Source organism: Mauremys mutica, chromosome 6 (assembly GCF_020497125.1).
Source record: "Mauremys mutica isolate MM-2020 ecotype Southern chromosome 6, ASM2049712v1, whole genome shotgun sequence".
NCBI lineage: Eukaryota > Metazoa > Chordata > Testudines > Geoemydidae > Mauremys > Mauremys mutica.
The window spans coordinates 101,139,210-101,158,745 of record NC_059077.1 but is presented as its reverse complement, the minus strand read 5'-3'; the positions used below and the strand labels follow the sequence as shown (position 1 = coordinate 101,158,745).

The following is a 19,536-nucleotide window of genomic DNA, read 5'->3' as shown; positions in this document are numbered from 1 at the left end:
GATCAGAACAGTTTATCAAGGGGCTGGAAAACAAATGTTGGGCTACAGGCTGATAAAGACCTGTCAATTTCCCCCTTTGGGATAAGGGAGACTGAGAGTGATCTAGGGAAACACTCGTTTCGCCTGAACTAAAGCTTGCAGCAGCGGCCCGCTGGAAGTCCCCAACTCCCCCTTTCTGGGAGATGAAGGATTTTATTGGACGTGGTGCGGCAAGGCATGCAGGGCCCCCTTTTCCCGGGTGCGTGGGAGCGCAGAGCGGGTGGGCGGAAGAGGACGCGCTAAGTGCATTTGCAGAAGTCCACCCGCACCGGACCAGGGAGGAAATGGGTGCGCGAAGAGTTGGACAGATGATACCCGTTCACATGGCTGCAGTTACACGCCTGGGGCCATCATGGCCGAACTCCGGCATTCATGGTTTTTGTGCAAAACGCCGGTACCCATTTGTCATCCCCCTGCCCCCACTGCCGGGAGCGGCGGGGCCGGTGAGAAGCGGGAGAGGGGCAGACACGGGCGGGCCCGGATTCATGGCACCCTAGCGGCCACCCACTGGCTTCCGCAGTGGCTGAGCGCCGCCACTGAGCGCCTCACGCCCCACTCCAGCCAAGCACCCTGCCTCCTCCACGCCCGCTCCAGCGGCTCTCAGCGCGCCAAGGCCAACGGGCTCCTGATGCGGCCCGAAGCCCCAGCTGTGGGCTCCGCTCCCACCACTTCTAACGATTAGGTCACGGGGCCCCACCACCCTGGCCCCCCACATCCAGGGCCGCCCCCCTCGCTACGCAGCGCTCACTCGGCCACCAGCTCGGCGCTGAGGGCGGCAAGGAGGGAAGCCAACGGCGCGAAAAAAACTACGCATGCGCGTTCGGGACCTATGAGCTGTCGAAAACGAAGCGAACCTTCCAACCCCTCCTCCCCACCGCTTGCTCTTTCGCTGTCCGTTAAACTGACGTCGTCGTCATCATCGCGCTGCGTCTTTCTTTCTGCGGTTTCCGGCGCCGCCCGCGCACGGTCAAGGGGGGGGGCGAAAAAGCGGGATAGTTTAATGTGCTTGGTTCACGGCAACTTTTTTTTCTAGAGCGGGCGGGCAGATGGGGTGCAACCCCTTCCCCTAGGCCCAGACCGGCGACCTGCTCCCCGAGCATGGCTTCCAGCAAACGCAAGGAGCCGCTCCCAGCGGCGGCGGCAGCATCTCGGGTCCTGGAGCTGGAGGAAGAGCTCAGGAACCTGGCTGAGGAGCTGAGTCAGTGCCAGGTACCAGAGAGCGGGCAGGTGCTCCCGGGGTAACGGCACAAACAGTTCCCGCTTCGGGTGCACTGAGCATGCCCAGCCCCCCCCCCGTTCTTCCTCCCCTGCGCGGCCTCCTCCGGAGCGCGCATCCTGCTAGGGGGCCCCTTCACCCGCCTGCGCCACCCCGGAGCTAGCTGCATTTCAGTGGTGCCGACTTGCCCCCTCCCGGCTGGAAAGAGCAGCCCGGCAGCCCCCCCCCCAAGGTTAGGAGCTGCACCTGCCTCCTCCTGTGCAGCATCCCCCGCCAGAATGACGAACCACTCCTGCGGTTGTGACAGCAATTTGATTGCACCGGTTTGGCCCTTGAATAAAGCCGCGTTGGCTTAAAAGCGAGGGTTTGTGGCACCTTTGTTATGCAGTTTCTTGAACTGCAAAGGGGGGGGGGCTGCTCTCAGTCCCCTTAGTGAATAATTGTTCAAACACTACACAAAGCGGGGATAATGCATCCTATAGAGACACCTGAGTAATCTTGACAGTTATAGTGTAATCGCTTCTGTTTCGTAATAGGCATATTTCATGAAAATAAGGATAAGACCTTGCCACAATACTCTGCTATAAATATTTGCCAAACAAGAAGAGGATTTTGGCAAGAGGGCTCAGCAATGGGGCAGTTGAGGTACTAGTTCTCTGGCATGTTCTTTCCCACACCTTTTGCAGATGTTGGCCTGGTTGGGTCTCTCCAGGCTGTTGTTAACAGGGTCAGGAAGGCACAGGGAGAGAATAAAGCATCTCTGTGAGACCCAGTGGATGTTAATGTTGCTCAAGCACTATTTTATACACCACTTCTTTGCCCCCCAGATGTATGAGTAGACAGTTAATGGAAGCATGGCTTCTCACAGAGCCTTATTGCGTGGGAATGATCCATGAGAGTAGCTATGTAGAGGCACAGGACACCCACAGATCTTGGGATCCTCACTCATTGCCTAAATGATGAATGGAGAGTTAAATAAGCTCTCCTGATAATGAAAACTCACTGAGTTTTCTCCTCCCCTTCACCTATGGGGGAAAAATTCACTAAGAGAAGAGACTATGTGCTAACTTGTTGGCAGAACAGGAATTACAGTATCATTAAAAGCAGCAGAGTCCTGTGGCACCTTTATAGACTAACAGACATATTGGAGCATGAGCTTTTGTGGGTGAATACCCACTTCGTCGGATGCATGTATTCACCCACAAAAGCTCATGCTCCAATACGTAAGGTGCCACAGGACTCTTCGCTGCTTTTACAGATCCAGACTAACATGGCTACCCCTCTGATACTTAGTATCATTAAAGTGAGTTATATCTGTAATGCACTTCACTTGAGTTTATTAAAATTGATTATATTCACATCAGAATAGAACAAATTGAGTTTATTTTTTAACTAATTTATTTAGAAAGTTTTAAGAAGTTTACAAATCATTGCCATGAAAATATCAGAGACAAAATAAACATTACAATAGTGAGGTTTTGTTTTGAGAAACATTATACAATAATATAATCAGATCTCTTTATTTAACAGGGTGTTTTCCTGTTACACAGTGAGCATCTTTACACTACCTACAACATGTTGAAAAATTGAATTTCTAATCACATTGGCAGTGTAGCTAGGCATTAAAGTAACTAGGGCTGTGTCTCTACAGCAGTTTGGAGTATGTGTCTGTGCACTGGTAGACTAACATGCTAGCTTGGCTTGACCTAGTGCACTAAAATAGTGCAGTCACAGTGGCTAGTACAAATTCGCCCGACATCCTGGGTATGTATTTGGGTGCCTGTGCTGCCACAGCCATGCTGCTGTTTTTAGTGTGTTAGCTTGAATGGAGTTAGCACAGGCAGACAGATGTGTTGAGAAGAACACTTCCAGCTGCTGTGGAGACATACCCTATAGTCATTCAAAAGCACAAATGATAGTGAGACACCTAATTCCCATTGTAAATCATTGGGAGTTAGACATGTAAATTTCCCCCTTCACAGACAACAGATTATACGTTCATATACTTGTAGTAAATACATTCCCATTCCTCTCTTGTTGAGTTCATTCCAGCAGTAGTCAGGTGGACACCAAAATGAGATTTTTATTACCATATCTATAAACAGACACTTGTACTACACTAAGCTCTGAGCAGAACTATTCATTCAAATGCTTTTCCCCAGGTGGGACAAGAGAACAGAATTAAAGTACTTTCAGTATTGTCCCATCCCTTTGGGGAACAAGAAGGTATGCTTCTTTACAACTACGGTATGGTGACTAGAGGAACATCTGAATTTTCGTTTAGGTAGTCACATACTCTTAAAGCTGTAAATCTATGTGGCAGCAGTTTACAGTTTCTGTTTTTTCAGCTTTCTTCACAGTTTGCATATTATATGTAGGTCTGCCTTTTAAACAATGAGTATATAGTTTTTAAGAAAATTGAATATAAGAATGTTTAAAATGAATAAAAACCTTTATTTATCTCGTTGCTTTCACATTTTCTATATATTAAAAAGCTTTGTTTAATATTACAGTATTGTAGATCCTAACAGGATGGGAGGATAGTGGGAGGTAGAAAGCATGTCAACTAGAAGGTGATCCCAATCATGACCAGTTTGTTTAATGATATTCTATCTACCTATATTCCTATTGCAGTTTGAAATGGATATCGCATTCTTCTGTTCCTGTCCTAAACTGGCATGTACCATTGCTGTGTGCAGCTAAACAGCTACATTCTATACCACCGATTTTAGTCAATTTTAGTAGTAAATTAAACAAACTATACCTATTAATGTAGCTTGTAACATATTCAAGGTCTAATAGGATGAGTTGTTCTATATAAGTTATTTTAATGTTAGGCTTTCTTTGTAAACTTCTGGCAGTTTTCCTTGTATGTTGTGCTCCAAGAGATGTATCACTTTATAAAGACTAGCTGAATTGTAAAATTGCATATAAGTGTTATGTAAGAACTGTGTGGGTGGGGTTTATTTACCTGTCTAACAAACAATTAAAGTTCCAAAACAAAGTCTACTTGGGGCCCAGTTTAACAGTTTTACCAGCACCCAAAATATATCCCAGCTAGAGCTGGTTGGAAATTTTACAAATTAATATTTTTCTGTTGGAAAATATGGATTTGTAGAAATTGACATGGTTCCCGCAGAATGTGTCAATTTTGATGAAACTTCCAACAGTAATCAGGTAGGTTTCTGACATAAACTAGGCAGATTTTCTGCCTCTCCTCAGCAGTTCGCTTGGTGAGCTGGAGCTCCCCGTGCTGGTGGGCTGCTGTGTAGTTGGGACTCCCCGTGCTGGTGGGCTCCCTAGGAGAGCAGTAATTTGTTTGCAAAACTGTGATATGTTCCCACAGCAGGAACATTTCAGAGTTTGTTTGTGGGACTAAATATTGAATTTCAGTTCCATGGAAACCTTTAAGGTTTGGGGTTTTTGTTGCAATATGAGATCAAATATTTTCAAAAAACTCTTGCATTTTGTTTTTTCAGTTTCCCAGCTAGTTCTAATCTTAACACTTAAACTAGAAACTCAGTTCCAGGCGCTCCGGAGCCATCTTGAGCCTCCACAGCCCTTTCACAAGGGTCAGGGTGACTTTCCTCCCCTTGTATTAGGGGTTCACATGTCATCCCAGGCAGTCTTTATCCTTACCTGATGAAACCTAACAGCCGCTGTTCCCTTTCAGGTCTCCCAATGGGAGTACTCCTGATACTCCCCTGTTCTTTTCCTAGTATTCCCTGTTCTCTTCAGGTAGAGAGGCAAGGGTGTCTGTCTCTATGACTCTACTGGGAGATAGGACCTGCCTATTCTTCTGTCCCCATCCCCATCCCACCAAGCCGTGATGTAATCCAGTCTCCATCACGTGATGGGGGGGAAACTAAGTGTAGATGTAGTGTTGCCACCCCAGGTGTTAAAAAATCATGAATTAGTCTCCCTCAAAATCATGAGATTTAAAGAAACTCCAAATCCTCAAATATGTTTTGGATTCTTTTTATTTGCCTTCTGCTTTATGAGCCTTCAGGGTATATTCACTTCAAACTGTCAGGCTCCTTTGCACAACCAGACAGCTAGAAACTTCTTTCATTTTTTTTAAATGAAAACAGATTCTCCTGCCATCTCTTGACTCCAGCAATTGGGGCTTAAAGAAGAAGAATAAATATTGTGAGACTCATGATAAAATTGTGAGAGTTGGCAATGCTGTAGGTGATAGCTTGGCCTGGACCAGGGCCACTCCTAAAAGTACCACCAGTCTGTAGCAGGGAAAAAAAGTTTTTTTCTGAGAAGTGGCATCATTGCATTGTAATTCAGGATTACTGGATTATCTAAAGCGAGATGGGTAAAAATAAGCTAGTAATCCAAAATGCTAGTCCTATAGGTGATTTTAATAAAACTCAGAAGGTAATTAATCTTGTTGAATCTATGTTCATGGCTGCTTTTATCACACTTTCATTAACATTCAATGTGCTGGTAATTATGCATATGTTTTGTCTGCAAAAAATCATTGTATAGCCATTTCTATGGTCAGTTTAATGTCTAGCTTTAAATTTCAGTACTTTCCTTTTCCTTTATTCTTGATTCACTTAAATAGTGCTTTTCTTGCAAAGATTCACAAGCTATTTAAGTTCCAAGAAAACACAGACTTAGGTATAACATGTTGTTTTTCATTGAGATTTTACTGTTCCCATTCTGTGGCTGGATTGATCTGGGAAGAAAAGACATGTCAACGCTCATACAGTGAATTATGACATGTCTAGTCTCTGTTACTTGCTTTAGCTGCTGTATTCTGTTTTAGGTTTTTTTATGCTGCTGCCCATCATCTTGGTATCTGAGCATCTCCTATGTAAAATAAATAGTGAAATCTTTAGTAGGCTTCTTGGAGTCTCCAGCTGTTTTCTGTATTAAAAACTCTGACTAGGGTATTTTTTTCTTGTTATGTGGGTTTGGATATTTTGGTTGATTTGTTTGTGTCATAGGTTTATATCTATTTCTGTAGGCAGAAAGTGCCATTGCTGCAAGTGTCATTCTTGCTTGGGCAGGAAGGCTTTTTTTGAAGTGGAAGGATTTGCCATGCTCTGTGAAGATGGTCAGGTTCGTGATTTGCTAAATCTGTGGAAGTTAGTTCTATATCCTTATCGCCTTGGTTGAGAGTGCTATTTCTCTGGCTCTCACATGCTTCTTCCTGCGTTTTGTGATCTGTGTTGTTCTAGAGAAGCACAATTGCCAGGGCAGTTAATACACGGGCAGTTTGGTCTTTTACATAGCTGTCTTAAACTATTACCTGCTTTTGAAGATTAGGCCCATGGCCTTGAACTATGATCTGAAACTGACTAGAAGCCATTGTAGACACTTCTCTCTGCAAAGATAGTCATTCAGAGGCATGCCGCTGGCTGCTCATTTGTTCTTCAGCTCACAGAGATTAGGTGATTCTATTTTTCGGTTCTAAATATCTATTGTTTTTCTTTTGGATCTTTACAGTGAAGTTAAAATAAAAATGTCTAAACATATATATTTGTAGACAGCTTTTGTTAATTTGTTCTCCCTGACTGACATGCTATTTCTACTAAGGGCTGGTCTACATTAGGGGGGAGGATCGAGCTAAGATATTTTGACTTCAGCTACGCGTATCTTAGTTCAACTTACCTGGCCGTCCTCACGGCGGCAAGTCGACTGCCACGGCTCCCCCGTCAACTCCGCTTACTCCTCCTGCCGAGGTGGAGTACGGGCGTCAATTCGGGGATCAATTTATCGCGTCTAGACAAGATGTGATAAATCGATCCCTGATAAATCGATTACTATCCACTGATCTGGCGGGTAGTGTAGACATGCCTAAGAATCAATGTGAAGGCCACTCCCTTGCAGTACTGAGACTTTAGGGATGTAAGTGGCTGCAACTAGGTAGCAGACCTCTCGGTTGTTCCACATTGCATGGTACTTTCTGCATTGTCTCTTTTAGGTCCCTCCTTGTTCCATTGTACTGCATTTTCACGTGATGTCCCACAGGGATGAGCAGCAGTAGCTGGCTATTGTGAGGAAAAGAGGCAGAGACCCTCCAATAGCAGCTATGGCCTTTGCTTCTCCATTTCCTTCCCCAAGATTCAGAGCAATGTTCCCTAGAAAGGAACATAGTCATCCACCCATAGGCTTTTTCAGGCAGGGGAGGGATGAAGAAGTTGGCCTGCTGCATTATTCATAGCAGGGGAGGAGAGAGAGCGGATGGAGAATGTAGTAGAGCAGGCTCAGTTGCTGGGTACTTTACAGGCTTGGAGGTTCCACACTCTCCCCCTTCTCCTGTCTTGTGAAAAATGTACATGTTCAGCCTTCTCTCTCTGACTTCCCCCTATCCATGCAGGAAAAGAACAGTGACTTCCTGGGGAGCTGGGCTTCTTTCCCGTTCTCAGAGAGGAAGGGGGTGTGGGGAGAGAAACCCACACACACACCTGGTAGTACCTCTTTATTGGAGCATTCCCCTTGAAATCCATGGACTGATTACTGAGTTATAATGTCAGAATTGGTCCCTGTAGCAGACTCTCTGATGAATATTCAACTATCCCTGAAAACTGACGTGCTTTTCATCTGAAACAGCCAAATATCTCGCATAACCCAAGGAGTATTATTCCTCCTTGATACTGTATGTTCGTAAATGTAGGATTTCTAAATTATGAAAAAATTGATGTCATAACCATAAAGAACATAATCTCCTCATTGCTGTTATTTCTTTGAAGTTTTATGAGCTTTTGTTAATTTGTTCTCCCTGACTGACATGAGGAGGTGTTTGAGAAGGACCTTGTCCTCTTCGCATATCATAGTTATTTCCTAAACAAAAATGGGGAAAGTGCCATACATCTAATAGTTTTCTGCCGGTGTGTCTCACTTATTATTTTTATATTTTGGTTAGCCCCTTAAAATGAAATGTTCTCCTGCCCAGGCTAAGGTTTCTTTGTTTCTTTCTTGTTTTCTTTGTGACAAAAATGGGTTAAACCAAAATACTCAGAGTAGAAAGTTTTGTACTGATCTGAGAGTTTCAGCAATTAAGGGAGGGTCTACACTTAAAACCCTGCATTGGTGCAGCTGCAATGCTTCAGTGAAGATGTTGCTATGCCGACGGGAGAGCTTAACTGTATCTGTCAGTGTTGTTAATCTACCTCCCTGAGAGGCGGTAGCTATGTCAGCAGGAGAAGCTGTCCTCTCACCATAGTGCGGAGTGGGGAGGTTGGGCCGGTATAACTATCTCGCGCAGGGGTTTGGGTTTTTCATCAGTGTTGACATCCATCTATTTCTGTTTGAAAATGGGGTAACGTCTCTGTACTTCCATTCATTGAATACTAGTTTGTTTTATTAGTGATTAGGACAAGACTATGCATTTATTGTTGCTGAGGGATGCTAGCTGTTCGTGTGTGTGTGTGTGTGTGTGTGAACTCAGATATGTTGTCATAAGGAATCTGAGTCTGATTAGAACTGGTGCAGTTAATCATCAGGTCTTACCAGTGATGCCTTACAGATGAAGAAGTAACTATGTTCTGTAGTTAATTTATTCTGTTTTCAATTGCTTATAACTTTGACGAACTTTAACTTGTCTGGACTGAAATTTTTCATGCTAAGTCTCTGCAACCCGATGAACTTTTTTTTGGAATATTTGAGAAAAAATGTGCAATTGTTGCTGAGAGTAGGGCTGGTTAAAGCCAGACATTTTTGCCAACATTATTTTTTTTCCCTACCACTTTTATTTTTTTTAAGATCTCTACTAGCCCGGAGGGTTTGGTGCGGGGACTGGTCTCCTGGCTCCCATATAAGTGCACTTTTCCCTAGGCCAATGGTATGCTGAGTTGGGAGATGAAGCTACTGCTCCTGCAATTACTTTCCCTAAATTGAAGTTGTAATTCTGTGGAGTTTGGAGTTTGCTTAATGTAGCTGGAATGTTCCAAAAATTAAGAGCACGTTTCTAAAACGTTCTACTGAGCATGTGCAAATGGTGAGTCTACCACCACCTTCCCAATGGCTTATAACTTAACCATATCTGAACAGATTTTTACTGTCCTGTGCAAGGCACCTCTTCAATCTCTACCAAATTGTATGTTCTTGCTCTAAATGCTGAGGCTACTAGAAATTTTTTAACTGTTTTTTTAATATTGGCAAATGAATTATACCTCACTCTCTGCCTCACTCTCTAGCAACTATCATGTAGTTTTTGCTTAAACATTTAAAAAAAAGTTCATCAGGAGGCACAGAGCAATCACAACCCATTTTAGTGCAGACAGTTACATTTTGTGGAAATTACAAGCAACTGAAAACAGAAAGATTAAGCATCCTTAGCTACAGAACATAGTTACTTCTCCAGCTATAAAGCATAACTAGTAAGGCCTTATCATTAGTAGCACCATGATGTGACATGAATGACAGATGCCTAAGGATCTGAAAGAGTTGCGCAAAGTTATTTTTAGCTGAACTTCAGGGCTAGCATTAGATCCAAGACTTAGCTGCACTGACTCTCAAAATGAATATGTGAAATTTATGTGTTTGGTTATGCCATCTATAAAAAGAGGTTACTCCTGCATTCCCATATTCAGAAGTGCTTTGAAACTTAGATGAATGAGCATTATGCAAATGCAGAGCATCATTAACAAATAGCAGCCAAAACTCCTAACTCTCAGCCCAATAGTCTAACCTTTAGACCGCCTTCCCTTCCCAGAATCAAGAACAGAACCCAAGAATTTTGATTTCTAGTATTCTACTACTGTCTGACAAATAGTTCTGTAACCTACTGGCAAAGTATGTGTCATGTTCCTTTCTAATGGCTAGTGCATAAAAAAGGCTAGCAACCTACTACTACTATTTGCTCTGGTATCTTTAGCTCAAGTAGGGGGGCTCTGTGCTGTGGATTTGAATGTTGTGGATTCAAATCTTTATGGTTACTTAGGTAGGATTTTGTTACAGTTGAACAGGATGGAGTTTTTTTCATTTTCTTAAAAAAAAAATCCCCCAAATCCTAAGTAATTCCATACAAAAAAGTATTTAAAAAGAATTTTAACATTACAGAGTCAAACATTAAAAAGGCAAGAAGCACCAGGTTAACGATTGGCTGAAGGTATGCAAGGCGTGGTGATAGTCTTCTCTGTGCATCTTTTAAAAAGAACAATGGAAACTGTTCAGTGCTGTGCTCTTTTGAAAATCTGGCACAGTACATAATCTCTTACAGTGGGTTTAAAATCAAAAAGCTATTTATTTTTAACATTTTAATGGGGGAACATTTTGTCTCATAGGGTCAGTGTCAACAGGTGTTGGCAAGAATAAGGCGTTGCTGGTAATTCATCTACACTAATGTATTATAATTACACTTTTGCCCAATCTTACCATAAGTAAGGCTATGTTTTAATCACGGGTATTAAGTCATGGACAGGTTACTGGCAATAAACAAAAATTCATGGCCTGTGACCTATCCATGACTTTTACTATATAAATACCCCTGATTAAAACGTAGCAACTCCTGAGGCCCTGGAGTGCTGCTGCTCTGGGGGGCTCCAGGACACCGCTGTTCAGGAGGGCCCTGGGGGCTGACAGCTAGCCCCAGTACTGGTGGTGGGGGGTGACTGGTGTTCTAAGGCCCCCAGGACTGCTGCTCTGGAGGCCTCTGGGGTGGCCCTTGGGACTGCTGCTACTCCGGCAGCCCCAGAGGCCAGCGGCACTGGCGCCAGCTGCCTGGGGCTGCTCCAGCAAGCGGCCGGTGTGGCTGGCCCCAGGGTCTGTCTCAGCAGCCGCCCTGTGCGACTGGCCCCATTGGCCACTGCTCTGGTAGTGGCCAGTGCAACTGGCCCCAGGGCTGACCCCGGGACTGCTGCTCAGGTGCTCCCTGGGGCCAGATGCCCGGGGTCACCCGAGTAGTGGCTGGTGTGGCTGGTCCCAGGCCCACTCCTGGGAAGATTGCTCGGGTGCTCCTCGGGGCAGCCCAAGCAGCAGCTGGTGCAGCTGACCCCGGGACCAGCTGCTTGGGTGGCTCTGGGGTCAGCCGACTAGCCAAATTTGTGACTTTTGTGACCTCCGTGACAGAACTGCAGCCTTAACCATAAGTCTACTGAGGTATTACTTTTCAATCTCGTTAAAAAGTCACTTTGATAGCATTTAGTGCAGACATGAAAATTGATCATGTTTGTGTTTTTGATGCCAAAATATCAGGTCAGTCTTGTCAATTAGAAATGAGTTGAAATGAATATTTTCAGCAAAATTGGTAATATTAAGACTTCATGGTCAAAAACGAATGTTTCCCTGTGAAATTATGAATAATGGCAGATAATGTCAAACCATTAATACCTGTTACAGTTTCTAAGGCATCTGTATGGTGCTCTTGTATAGACTAAATATTGCTGCCAAAACACGGCTATAACAAATTTATAATTTCAGTAGTCCATACGTGCGTCAAGCAATATGAGTTCTGAATAAGAATGTAATCTCTGTGGTATAGTAAATGACAGTATGTTCCCTTTTGTCACTTTCTGTTCAAAAGAATACTCCTTCTTTGTTGCCTAAATTATTAATAGAGACAACACAAAAGGAAATTCTTTTAAACTGATAAAAGAGAGACACGTTTTAATTTTTTATTCTAATACCACAGATTAGGTGTTCATTGTAGGCTCTAATATTGCAATATGAAGGAATTTCAAAAAATAGATTTTTATAGTGCCAGCCTTACAGACATTTTATCTTCAAGCTGATTGGACCGATAACTTCAAGATATATATTTTCTTCCTGATTGTGTCTATCTTGCAATTATATATGATTGTGCATACCGTGTGCTTCCATTGATGAGACTTGTGAACTTGAAAATAACTCCATTGTTGTTTTAGAGCCTGATTTTCTAAAGTGCCAATCGCTTCTGGTCAGGTTCTGAATACCCTCATCCTCCAATGACTTTAAAGAGAGTTGAGGAACTCAGCACCTTAAAGTATCAGGCCCTCTAATGCACCAGAATATTCTATACCATGTATTCACTTATTTAGTAGGAATGGATCATGGGGACTGTATTTTTATTAAAGGGTTAAGTATGTGACTGAAAATTACATAGAGCACCAGCACAGTAGGACTCAGAGAGTGTGCACTGCTGGCATATTAGCAATGTAATTTTAAAACCCATGTGACAGACACATCAAGAAGCAAGTGTATGTGTAAAATTGTGTGTAAAATTCATACCACAGCTTGATTAAAGACTTCTTCCCTTTAGCTAGAAAACTTCATTTTAGATGTTAGGGGAGACCAAAGAAATCCATCTTAAGAATTTTATTGCTACATATTTTACTATTTGTAACATCCATGTTTTTGCATGCCTTTTCAAAAAATTCTTTACAAGCTAATCTGATATTTGCTTATCTCAGTAGCCTATTTTGCATTTCCGTACAAATTCTTCCAGCCCGACAATCATGCATAATTTCACTTCATATTGAAATATTCACTTCATAACATAGAGAATATACAATCTCTGATTATTTTACCTAGAGTTTTTCCTAAAAACTACAGTAAACCAATAGCTCCCTCTGTCCTCCATCGCTTTCATTTTTCTGTGTCAGGGCATTCACTGGTATAAATTCTGTCATTCATATTTTTACAGTAAATGCATTGTTTCCTAAGTTTGTGTTGCCAATTTTTCCTTTTGTTTTGGTGATACTCCACTTCTTGAAGTCAGGAGATAAGGAACATTTCCCTTTTCCAGTGACCTGTTGTTCGTGTATATCTCTCAAAGCTTTGGATGTTACAACATCTTAAGTATTATGTCAGTTGGTTATTTATTTCAATTTATGCTAACTACTAAAATGAGCTCCCACCCTAAACCCTAGATGAGGTAAACACTTAGTTAACATATACAGTTATACAGAGGAAGCAGACTTCCCCAGTTTCTCCATGTGCATAGCACTACAAGTAGCACAAATGTAAACAAAATTTAAGCTCCTCCATATAGTCATCCCTCACTACCCAGACTCTCATAAATGTCCTGTTGCTCAAGGCAAAGGAGAAGATGCATTTATGTTTTGTTTCCTCTTTGTCAGTATGTCTTTCACAGCTGCAGTGCAAGCATCTCCTACAGCTTAAGAATTTGATTCTGTTACTTTGGAAAGGAGCTGAAGAATTGGCTGAAAATCTTTTTTTTTTATTATTTAGATTAGATGTGTTCAAATCTTATTATGCTGAGAATGGCATTTTCAGGTTTCCAGCAAACAGATGGTTATCCCAATTTTGATGTACATTTACTTACATTTTAATAACACAATAAATGACCAGAGCAGTATTTTTGTTCATATTTCCCTTCAAAGAGGAATAGAAATTATATGAATTCACTTGAAGTAAGAAGCTGCAGTTGATCACCTGGAGTGAAAGGGCAATGGGAAGCCGTGTCTTGTGACTCTGCTCCACGCCTCATGCACTTCTGATTTATTGTCCCAAGCAAATGTTTATATTGTTATTCATGCAACATGAACTTTGTGTAGCGCTTGTTTGTTATTAGTCTATAGTCACTGATTAGGGTCCTGTTCCTGCTGCCATTAAAATAAATGGCAAAACTCCTGTTTGTTTCAATGTGAGCAGGACCAGAGCCTAGGTTATTCATTTCCATATGTCTGCCAATATGATGATGATGCGGTGTAATTATTTTCATTCAAGAAGAATTCCAGTGTTTTTGTTTCAAAACTGTCACTTTCTCCATTTGAGATGTGACCTGCAGTCATTGTAGTTGCTTTGCTGTTCAGGGGAGATCATCTCACTTTCAATTTAGATCCCAAAACACTCTGAATATTTATGTTTTATACATCTCTATTTCCAACCTCCACATTTGGTCCCAGAGAGAACAGCTTCTTTTCCTCACATACAGTGTTGTCGAGGATAATTTTATTTTTAATGAGTAATTTTGGGGAACTTTTAAATGACATCTGTATTCTACCCTCTCTATATAAGTTCTCAGCTGCTCAGGGTACACTCTTGCTGACTTCTCTGAGCAACTAACATACATTGAGTAAACTGAACAGTCCTTGAATACGCTGAAGATTGATCTATCCCAGGTCTTGACAGCTGTAGAGAGAACTTTTCGTGCCAACTTCAGGCTGGCTATGCAGCCCTATTTCAGAAGAAATTTTTTGGCTCCCAAAACCATTCAGAAAGTCTTACCAAGTCCATTAATTGTGCCAAGAGTTTAAAAAAGCAGTTTGAACTTTTTTCCTTAACACTGTAATAATTGTCAGCTAATATTATTACTTCTATTAGACCAAACCTGTAATTATTAATAGATTTAAATCAAAACATTTTAATAACTAAATTGTTTCTCTAGTTTGAGAGAAGTAAGGCTAAATATTTAATGGTAACTTTCTACACTCAGTGACTGACATTTTACAATTGTTACAATTAGAAATTCTGTACATGTACATGTCTTGACGTTAATTTTCTTTGCAGGTGTTAAAGTTCACAAAGACTTTAACCAAGGGAAGTGTAAATCATAGATTATTACAAGTAGCATGTGGCTGAAAACATTAATTCTTATGTTAAATTATTTTAACATGACCCTTTTGGTCTCCATAATTGACAAAAAGTTGCACCATCCTGCATTTTCATAATAAAAGTAAAAGGCATGCATTGATTTGGATCACAGTATCTTACCACTAATACACTGAAGTTTAGACCATGTCTGGCACCTTCTCCTCATAATTCTTTGTTTGCCCGTTCATAGTTTGAAGGGAATAACTGATCCTTAAATGTTGAGTCCTACCATCCAAAACAAATAGTACAGGTAGAACAGTTACTGCTTTTTTGGGTACTGTAATTTAATGCAGTTTGATTAATAGGTGATTTAATATTCTTTTAAAAAAGAAAATGTACATTTTCCTTCTGTATTGTTTCAGCACCGATGTTTACAAACTTTTTTCAAATTTCAGTTATGGTTTGAAGATTTGGGTAAAAAATTCATTTGTTTTTTACTTCATGTAAATGAGATCATTCATCCCTACCTCTGATATAGTACCACAGGCTGATAGCATTTCTTATTGGAGCAGTGCATGCTCCTGGGGGAATTTTGTGCTACTGTGCAATGCAGAGTTTGCACAGATTCCAGGTTTCCCCTGCAGAATTGGGGCTGCAGAGCTGCTGGCCACCACTAGGGGCACTGGACTCTGCAGAGCCCAGTTCACAGTGAGCTGAGCACCCAGCCCAGCGACGATAGAGGCTGCATGCTCTGGCTGCCCAGTTTGATCCTCACTTTCCCAGGGACAGGGGAGCGCCTGGGAGACCCAGCTACGGCAAAGGGTGAAAAAGGGCAGGGCTGTACCACACCACATCCCCCGACAGGACAGTGAAGAAGCTGGGGGGAGTAAAGGCTCTGGCGGTGCAAATGTCTGGACTAGGGGGTGCCCCACGGCTTGGCTTTTGGGGGAGAGGGGTGCAGGTGTCTGGGCTCTGGTGGTGCCCGCAGCTGGGCTCTGGGGGAAAGGGCCTGCAGGTGTCTGTGCTCTGGGGGCCCCACACAGCCCCCTCCAGTACCCCCCAACTTGGACCTGGGTTGTCGGATGTGTTTCTTTAACTCTCTGAAGAAAGTGCAAGTCCTGAGTTTTTCTGCGTTGTGCCAGGGTAGAAAAATGCTCTGTTCAGAGTTGTGTGTACCTGAAAGTTGCAGGATGCAGTATTTTCTCCTCCTTTCTAGTGAAACCCTCCCTCTCAATATCTTTCCTACATTAGTAATCTGCCTTTATAGCTAGCAGGCAGGAATTTTCAGTATAAAGTATGGGGCAGTCTCCAATGTTTAGTCTAAGTCTTGTGAGTGTATATCCAGCTCCTGGAGTCATGTGAATACATTAGAATCTCAACTTTCATTTAAAAAATAAAGTTAAGGTTCTAATGCTGTCGGTTGCAGAGAAGCTTGGAAAAAGTGACGCACTTGTGGTGGAGGTAAGGAAACGCTGAACCAAGAAGGTAAATAAAGAAACCGCAAAATATATTTTAAAAAATTTAATGATTTTTAAGCCACCCACACGATTTTTGATAACCTGATGAATGTTTTTAAAAGGATTGGGATTGGCAATATTGGATTACTTCTTCTGTTCTTGATGAATTTGTAGGTCTGCAAACTAGGATAGCATTAAGATTTCTGCTTACTTACTGTCTGCTACTATAAGGTAAATTGTGCAATGTAAGTTTAACTTGTATATTTAAGACAGAGTGATTTGTTTGGATGCCCACGCCAACCCGGTATCCATTGGCTACAATGGTTGTAATAAATTACCTGAAAGGGAAAAGAATTAACACTGTTTATTTACCAACTGCTTTTTTTTAAATTGTTTAGACATACTTGTGTTCCCTCCCTCTTTGCCCCATAGTTCTCTTCTCCATTGTGCTGAAGAGGTTTGTTTTGATTTATAATTAAAGTAGTGCTATTTAGAGTTGAAGACCCACTGACTTATTGATTTTCTCCCCTAAATAATTTAAAAGAAATCACAACTCTATCATTATTATTTAGTGTATTTTCATTTGACTTGATTTTTCTTTGTCTTTATGTGAGTGTTTGTATGTTGATGCTTTTTTCCTGTATAAGATAAGATAAGGTATAAGATGTTTGGTATCTTAAAAAGATTTTGAATTAATTTAAAAAAATACTGTAGTACTTCTGTTTTTCACTGACTTAAACTGTGCTTGGAAGCCTGAAAAGAAATTATTTCTAAATTTGGAAAATATTGGTATCTTATATTCTGTTTCAGCTGGAGAAGGAGCAGCCATGGCATTTAAAATATATGTTCTGAAATATCTAGATATTTGAGTGTGTAATGGGGTGGTATCCACCGCGAGTGCCCCCTGGCCGATTGCATGTGCCTGCACTTAGTCTGTGGTGACCTCTGTCAGTGGTTTCTCAAGCGCGTTTTCAGTAACTCAGACCTCTGGCTGACTCATGCACACAGAGTCTGTATGTGAAACAAACCAGACCCGTTCTGGGGTAATCAGTCCACCAGGGGCCTATCCCAGTACCCCTCCGTTGGCATCCCTGTAGCCCTCCATGGGCTCAGTCCTTAAATAGTCCCGGCCTTGGTATGAGGCCGTACCCTGAAGCCCTCCCTGTCTCAGTCCCACAGCCCCTTCTTGATTTGTCTTCAAATAGTTCCTTGACCGTGGTACGGGGCTGTGCCCCAGGGCTTCTTCCCTGGATACTCTTCATGCTTTCTGGGCCTTTCTGGCCCCAGCTGTTCTTCTGTCTTCAGTCCTAGCAGCCAGCCAGGAGCTCCCTCTTGCTCCCCTGGTTCCTGCCATCGACTGATCTGTCCATGGTCCTGCTGCTCCTTCAGCCAGTTCGGAACACAGTCCTCACTCCTCCAGCTCCAGGTGGCATCTCACTGTCTCTAGCACTGCAGTTCCTTGGGCCCTGAGTGACTACTCCCTGCAGCCTTTCTGATTGGCTGCTTCCCCACAGCCACTCTAGGGCACCTGCAGGAGTTCTCTACTACACCTTTCTGGGACGGGGTATGGTAGGACCCTGAGGCCTCTAGCAGGGGCCTCTTGCCCTTGTCCGGTGGTTCTCAAACTTTTGTATTGGTGACCCCTTTCACACAGTAAGCCTCTGAGTGCAACCTCCCCACCCTTATAAATTAAAAACACATTTTTTATATTTAACATTATTACAAATTCTGGAGGTGAAGTGGGGTTTGGGAGTGGAGGCTGACAGCTCGCAACTGCTCCATAATAACCTCATGACCCTGTCACTACCCCCAGTTTCAGACCCCTGCCCTAGTCCACCTTGTCACAGGAAAAAATATGTACTATCAGTGAGCGGGTTGTAAGTAGTTAATGGAAACCAGCATGGGGCTCAAATAATTGTTGTGTAATTTACGTTAAACACTTGGATGAGATATTTTTGTAGAGAGCACAACAGTTTAAAATGAAAATTGATCTTGCAACAAGTTGACAGCATGTAAAGTGCATCTATTACATGGTCCTTTATTATTTCATAATTATTCTTTTAAATAAAAATTAAAATGATGAAACAAAATCCCCTCCCCCCAGCCCCCAGTAAATCACATCCTGCTGCCATTGAAATCAATGGAAAGTGCCATTGACTTAAATTGTGTAGAGCAGAGCTGAGTACAAACCCCACTGAAGTCAGTAGAAAGACTCACATTGACTTCAGTGGGCTTTGGATCAGGCCCTATACACTTATCTTATTGTGGAGCTCTGCTTATGGCTCTGTAGTTAAGGTTTCAGATAAGTTCCATTGTGAGCCCTATTTCTAGCCTCCTTATAACTTTGGATATGGACACTGATTTGTCGAAAAAAATATGAGATTTTACTCTGAAGGCTATGGAGAAGTTTTCTGCAAAGTTGGAAGAAAATTCTTCGGTTGATGAGTAATAGAACACTCAAAAGAATACCTTGATTGGAAAACTTGCCTAATGCTTATTTGAGTTCCTCTAGTTAAAAAAAAAAAAAAAAAAAAAAAAGCTTGTTACTACCCTTTCATATTTTCCAGATAGTTAAATCTTTTTGAAAACTAGTATAGAGGTTGCCATTTGAAAGAAATAAGATGTAATTAAATAAAATCACTAGCGATTATTATATATAATGGTAATAGTTATAGCCCTTTGTGTGGGATAGTATATTAGGCTTTAGGGTCCCATGTGGAGGTATAGATCTGTTTTGCTGACTCACTCTGGAAATCAGACCACCAGGGGTCAAATTGAAAAAGAAAATATAGTGGCACTCTTCCACGCTCTGCCCACAAAATAAATTGCCCACTTGAGATGCCAAAATCAGCTGCTGCTCTCAGAATTGTGCAGATGTTCAAAATATGTTCACGTATGCTCTCTGGGTTGTGCTCATCTCAATGGATTTGGCTTTTTGATTGAGGAAAAATGTGATGGTAATCTCCTAAACCCAGCCCACTTGTGGTGCCAAAATGAGCTTTCACTCACAATAGATTGTATAGACTTTCATAACATGATAGAACAAAGAAGAAAAACTATACTTTGATATGGAGTGAAATAGTTAATGTTGTCATTTTAAATTATCATCATAGGCATTTGAGCTAACACCCATTGAAATGAATTGGGCAGTTTATACCTCTCAGAGCTCTTGTTTCAGGCTCTTTGCATACTCAGGCGGGTATAGATTTATAGATTCCAAGGTCAGAAGGGGATTATTGTAATCGTCTAGTCTGACCTCCTATATAACAAATGCCATAGAATTTCCCCAAAATAAGTCCTAGAGCATATCTTTTAGATAAACACCCAATCTTCATTTAAAAATGGTTAGTGATGGAAAATTCACCCCAACTCTGGGTAAATTGTACCAAT

At 42.0% G+C, this 19,536-nt stretch overlaps 1 protein-coding gene across 5 annotated transcripts in view; it reads left to right on the top strand.

Annotated features, from left to right (window-relative positions):
* The first annotated feature begins 305 nt into the window (after positions 1–305).
* Positions 306–19,536, top strand: part of CNTLN (centlein) — a 268,961-nt gene continuing 249,730 nt past the window's right edge. For 2 of the 5 annotated variants that reach the window (XM_045021860.1, XM_045021859.1), the window contains exons 1-2: positions 308–327; positions 1,073–1,248. In XM_045021860.1, the coding sequence (XP_044877795.1) occupies positions 324–327; positions 1,073–1,248 (180 nt within the window). In that variant the 5' untranslated portion in view covers positions 308–323. Of the gene's footprint in view, positions 328–1,072; positions 1,249–19,536 lie in introns of all 5 variants that reach the window. The other 3 variants (XM_045021864.1, XM_045021863.1, XM_045021861.1) reach the window with 2 other exon arrangements.